Below are 6,763 nucleotides of genomic sequence, written 5' to 3'. Positions count from 1 at the left end.
AAAAAAAAAAAAAAAAAAAAAAAAAAAGTTTAAAAATCTGATTTATTAGGGGATTTATCTGAAGAAAAAGAGCAAACTTCTACTTCACTGGGAAATTTTCAAGATGTGAGTCATTTTAGGGAAGAGAATGTTCTGTAAGATAGGACTAAGTCTGGATTCTGTCTACTTACTTAGTACCTAAGTGTTCTAGGGCAAGTTTTCATCCTTTGTGAGCATTTGTAAAATGGGAATGATAATGCTGCCTCCCTCATAGGAATCTAAGGAGATAATGCACATAAAGCACATAAAGCACACAATACAAGACCAACACATAAAAATTGCTTAGGAAATGCTGGTTCTATTACTATGTCTAGGCAGTAACAAGACAGGATCTGAGAGGAGAAGAAAGACTATTTTAATTGAAATGTGTAGCATTTCAAGAGCATGTAGGCTAAAAATTTCTAATGGCTTTTAATAAAGTTAGAACTAAAACTGAAGAGGTTGAACAAATTGTGGTAAAAAGAGAAACTAGCCATTTCTTCCTGCTTTTTTATGTTTCTCTTTATGTTTTTGTCCTGCCTACAACCACATAAACTGTGTGTGTATTTTGTAATCTCTTGCCGTAAGACCACAGCCATAGGACTTGCATTAAAATTGAAAGTCATTTGCCTTTTAAAATAGGGATATGATGTTTTGTGTCTAGCTAATTTATCTTATAACTAAAGGTCTCCCTCTCTCTACCCCAGCTCTGTCTTTTGAATTCCTGACATTTAGGTCTGTGAGCATTATCCATGTGTCAACTTCTGTATTATATGATCTCTGTGATACACACAAAATTTTCAATCAGAAAGAAAAAGCTTAATAGATTACTTAGGAATAATTCCATTATTCCCTTAAAATCTATTGCCTTTGTGATTGTGTACAATTTTGACTCTTGGGATACGGTTTGAGTTCTGTTTACATTACTCCGAGTTAGAGTCAGCTCCCAGAACTTGATACCCGATTGATTGCAAAATTTCTAACAGGCTATTTCAGATGTGTATCATAATGTACTACTCTTATGCTCTTGAAATGTGCAAATATGGGAACAGAAAACAAAACTCACCTGTGCAGATGGGGTGGCTTCGTGCCTCTCATTTACAGATTTCTCTGGTTGGGCTTTCATTTGTTCATAGCAATTTTCGTCCATTGGTTCTTGGGAGTTAAAAAGATTGTGATTCATGATAGAAAATTTAAAAATACTAGTATGAATAAAATACATGATCTAAACAACATTTGACTGTAAATATAAACTGCCCAAGAATTACTTAACTAGTGTTTTTGGTGAAGATACAAAGAAGAAAGGAAGCCCAAACTGTTACCTGCAGATTAAGCAGTGAAGTCTCTTGAGCTACAGGGTTAGTAAGATAAAAATAAATCCTTGACATAAGAACTAGATCATATGAATTTTCTTGTACCATTGCAGGACTTGACAGTCTTAAACTACCATTTAAATGTTATAGAGATCTCACAAGTTAAAGGATTGCCTGTACTCTCTATTTAAGATAGACTGCAAATGGTGCATAGTGCCACAAAGCACAGTGCACATACATCAGTGATTACAATTTTGAAATTTGTTCCTTGAGTAAGGAGTTTTACTCAGGGACGTTTCAAGTCCAACATCCTAATTTTGAAAAAGAAGGTTTATATTATGACTTTTGTCCCATCAATCAGTGACAGGACATCTCAGTCAGACTGCCTAAGGGTCTGGGACTGCACAATGCTTGTACTTAGTATTTGGGGCTTTTGTACAGTGTTCAGCAGCCAGCAGATCTGTACTCATTTCATCCTGCAGGGACATGCCTTTCGAATCATCCATACCTTTCTTCCCCCAGATATGTCCATTTAAAAGGAAGAAGAAAGTGAAGTAGTGACTCATTGGATGACTGGTAACCTGGCAGAAATTGGATTGTACCAGTTTGACCCTCAGAGAGAAAAAGATATATTTACTATAACAAAAGCAACTTAATAATCATTGAGCTCTTTCTGAAAAGCAACACAGAGAAAGGGTATGTAGAGTGGTGTTTCTCAAATCATGGTCCATGGAAAATCTGCATCAGAATCACCTGGGATGTTAAGTAACAGATCTCTAAGCTTTAGCCTGGACCTACTAAATCAGAATGTGTGCAAGTGGCACCTGGGCTCACTTAAGTATGGAAGTAACAAGTAGGCTGGGTTTAGAGTCATCAGAATACATAAGAATTCGAGTAGTCAAATATTACAGGTGGCCAACATGATTCTCCAAAGTGAAATGGGGACAAATTATTTTTAATAATGTATTTCCATAAAATAATTTTTGATTCCTTAGAGCACTAGAGGACACTCTACAATGAAAGGAAAGACAAAATAAATTCTTGAATCATACAAAAGAGAATTCCCACATTTCTAACTTTAGGATGATTCCATAGTGCTTTAACATATAGATTTTTAGATAAATTTTGTACATTACTGGATGTCTCTGTGTTCAAAACTTGGAGTTCAATAGGATTTCACCCCTAAGTCTCCTCTGATGTATTGAATGAGTACTTGCAGGGAAAGGCTGGTAGTTTCTATCATCAGAACTCTAGGATCAGACCAAGGTTATCTGTTTTGAGAAATGTAGGGATGTTTTATTTTTAGGTGTCCGGGATGATACAAGTGATAAGGGATGCTGGGAATTCAAGAGCACTTATTACATATGAACAAAATAAATATATAAATCACTCAGCAACAATTTGGTTCTTCTTTCTCCCACCTGCCATCAATCCAGCCCTATATTCTCTATTTAAAATATGAGAAACCAAGGAAACTGTTCATTGTTCCATGCTATTCACTATACATTTGCTTTTGTATACTGAGCACAAAGCCCTGTTTCTGTGGACAACTTTCTGTCCTAGAAATAGCTTTATTTCATAGAATTCGGTGTATGTCGAAATTCATGGTAATAGAGTCTTCCTGTATTCTCATTACTACTAGAGTGAAATGAAGAGAATGTAGAAAAACAGGATGTTGATTTAGAGTGGCTATTGTAATACAGCTTACAATATGCAGCTTTGGAAATATAGCCTAATTAATATACTAAAAGTACTTGAATTGATGGTTACCACTGGGATAGCTAAGTGTGATTGTGATTTTTTTAAAGTGCCACTTAAATTATTTTGCGAAACCAAGTGTGATTTACTTGATTTATTTATAAGTTTAATTTATGGAAAACTTACCTGAAATCATATCATCTAAGTTACCATAAATTGGTGCATCTTCAATATAATACTCATCATCCCTATAATAAGGAAAAATAATTGACCTTATTAGATTCCACTTTTCACATAATTCATAACTGATTTCTCAGTTAAATTCAATATTAAGTGAACTATTGCCTATTCTTGGTTATCCCCAGCCAGCCACTGCAGGTGTGTTCCTGTGCAAGTGAGTGAACACATGCCTGCATGTATGTATGTGTATGTGTGTTTCATGTAAATTTAAAAAGTTGGTTTTTGGACCTTCTTACAGGGAATAATGATAGCAAATACTTATTCAATAGTAACTGTATATTAGGTGCTACATCGAGTATATTTCATATGTTTGTTCATTTAATTCTCTCAATTCCAACATAGGTACTATATCATCCCCCTTAGGTAGATAAGAAATCTGAGGCACAGAGAGGTTATATCACTTGTTCAAGATTACAAGACTAATAAGTAGCAGAGCTGGAATTAGAACCCAGGTAATCCATGCTCTTTATTGTACAATTTACTGCCTCTTTACTCACCCAGAATATCAGTCCAAACAGTCTCTTAAAACCGTGTTTTCTGAGTATTACAGACTGAGGTTAGCAGATGCAATAAAATGATTGATCACCTATTATGTCCAGATGCTAAGTTAGGTGTTTTACATACATTATATCAAAAACTCACAAAGAAAATTCTCCAGAAGTAGTAGTATTCTTCCCTGCTTTACACAGGAGAATCCTGAGATTCACATAAATTAATTTATTTTCCCTAGGCTTATCCCAACTGTCAGCAATAACTACCAATTATGAAACTTTTCTCTATGCAAGTGCTCATTCAACCCTCAGGACAATAATATGAGATGCATATTTTTATCCCTATTGTGCATATAAGGTATTTGCAACTCATAGAGGTTAATGACATTGTCCACGGATACACAGTAACTGGAAGTGCTAGGATTGTACAGCAAGTTTAGTCATAAAGCCCTGTGCTCAGTCCACATCATGAGGAAGTTATTCAGAGGGTGATACAATTCAAAGGCTTTAGGGAAACAGTCTAGATACTGTACAGGGACCACAGTTTTATGTCTCCCCCACCCCCGAGTCAAGAGAACTGACAAGAATACACAGCTATTTGCTCTTGCTAGCTGATTAAATTTCCTTCCAGCGTCAAGTGAGTAATGCTATTAGAATTACAGTATACATCCTACCATTGTCACCAGACTGTCATTCTACTAATGTCATCCTACCATTGATGATGGCCCTAGTGACCAGATTTCACAATGGCGGTCTGGGAACTGAGGAACTTATCAGGTGGTGAGAGTGGCATTTCATAAAATAGTACCAACTGCTTTAACTTTGAGATTACATGTCACCGAGAGCTGGAGGGAATTTCATCAAAAGAAAAAAAAAGGACTCTTATCTCAAGGCATAACACCTGTATTACTCCCCATGCTACTGAAAAAAAGATAGAGTATATGTAAATAGTAAGTAGGTATTAAAAAAATAACAGTTCAAATGATACCTGTATGAAATGGCTTGAAAAGCTCAGACATGGACATACACTTCACTCATCTGATAACAAAGGAACTCATCTGTAACCTTTTCTCCGTCCAGTAATTCAATACAGCTTAATATTTGGATATCAAGTAGTCCCTGCTCATGAGTTTTCTCCATGCCAAGAATATAATAGCAAAAGGTGAAGAATTTTTAATAAGACAATCCATCCATTTTCCTAGCCCACATAGATAGCAGATACAACTTGCAAATGATAAATCATGTCCAAAAAATGAATATTGTTTTATTCCCTATGAATGAAAATAAGATATGATTTATAATGCAGTGTCCTGTGTCTACAGGCCCATCTCAAATGATTAATCATCTCAAATAAACTATTATTCAGGAGCAACTGCCTAACAAACAAATTTGAAATATATTCTTGGCAATGCCAAATAGCTCCAGCCTGTTGTAAATGTATAATAAACCTCAGGAGCAAATGTTTGGCAGTGTTTTTTGTGGATGATTAATTACTTTTAAAATAAATTAATAATTGAACTCAATCTGAGAGGCTAGTGTTCCTCTGAGTTTTCAGCCAGATCAGACTCTCCATTGTTCTGAACATGCCTGAAATAATTCTCTAACCAATAAGTACATTTACTGACACTCCAAAATTAAGAAAATATATTAATTGTATCTGTTACTGTGGTCCAGACTTTGTGCTTTCATTTATATTTTTTCTACCTATTTTTTACGTTTTATATTTATATTTATTATTTATTAGGTCTTTCATAAAATTCCTCAAGTAGTTTGCGATCCGAGTCCATTTAAATAACTAAATTCAAATTTAAAAAAAATCTGGCGTGAACCAAGGAGGCAGAGACTGCAGTGAGCCGACACTGCGCCACTGCACTCCAGCCTGGGCAAGAGCGAAACTCCGTGTCCTTAAAAAACAAAAAAACCAAAAAAAACAAAAGGGCGGACTTGAGGAAGCAAGTCCTCAAGTAGGGCAGGAAGTGAGAAAGAGAAACAAGAACGGAAGCCCTCCCACAGGAGCGTGTTACAAAATGAGTTACCTCTGTGGGCAACTGCAGCTCAGTCTCACTCAGGAACTTTGGGAGATAATGTTGAACATACCCTGTTCTCATCTGAGAGGCAAGAGAGCTGGGGTATTTATACTCCAGACCTTGCCAGTTATTGGTTGAAGGCTGCTCCCAGGAAGTGTTAATATGTCTGTATTAGTCCATTTTCATGCTGCTGATAAAGACATACCCGAGACTGGGTAATTTACAAAAAAAAAAGAGATTTAATGGACTTATAGTTCCACGTGGCTGGGGAAGCCTCACAATCATGGTGGAAGGCAAGGAGGAGCAAGTCACGTCTTACATGGATGGCAGCAGGGAAAGGGAGAGCTTGTGCAGGGAACTCCTCTTTATAAAACCATTAGATCTCATGAGACTTATTCACTATCATGAGAACAGGAAAAGAAAGACTAGCCCACATGATTCAATTACCTCCCACTGGGTTCCTCCCACAACAGATGGGAATTCAAGATGGGATTTGGGTGGGGACACAGCCAAACTATATCAATGTCAGTATTCTCTCCTGCTATGTGAAAAGGTAGAATGAGCTCCAGAAGTCAGAAGATGTCCTCAGGCAAAGAAATGCAAGTGCCAAAGTTGGAAGCCAGTCCAGGGACAGGTTGATGGGATACATCTCGGTCACCAGCAATGCCTGCCACCATTAGCAATGACTCATGTATTCCTGGTTTGAGCAAGTAAGTTTTTTTTTTTCCTTTAAAAAATAATGGAGATGGGGTCTCACCATGTTTTCCAGGGTAGTCTGGAACTCCTGGCCTCAAGCAATCCTCCCACCTCAGCCTCCCAAAGTGCTGAGATTACAGACATGAACCACCATACCCAGCCAAGAAGTAAGTTCTACCTTCATGGAGTCCTCCATGATATCTTTCCTGCACTTCAGTGGCTGTCTCTTCTCCCATCTCAGCCCTCCTGTTACCAGACATTTTTTTTTTTTTTTTTTTTT

The 6,763-nt window shown here is 36.8% G+C and overlaps 1 protein-coding gene across 1 annotated transcript in view; it reads right to left on the bottom strand.

The window, feature by feature from the left end:
• TRAT1 (T cell receptor associated transmembrane adaptor 1) overlaps window positions 1–6,763 on the bottom strand; it is a 40,365-nt gene that overhangs the window by 5,096 nt on the left and 28,506 nt on the right. Inside the window, 3 exon segments of the mRNA XM_017870876.1 lie at window positions 1,085–1,173; window positions 3,216–3,277; window positions 3,856–3,871. Coding sequence (XP_017726365.1) covers window positions 1,085–1,173; window positions 3,216–3,277; window positions 3,856–3,871 — 167 coding nt within the window.

This window comes from Rhinopithecus bieti, unplaced genomic scaffold, assembly GCF_001698545.2.
Source record: "Rhinopithecus bieti isolate Rb0 unplaced genomic scaffold, ASM169854v2 scaffold_5478, whole genome shotgun sequence".
NCBI lineage: Eukaryota > Metazoa > Chordata > Mammalia > Primates > Cercopithecidae > Rhinopithecus > Rhinopithecus bieti.
The sequence above is the reverse complement of the archived record's forward strand: the minus strand, read 5'-3'. Positions and strand labels throughout refer to the sequence as shown.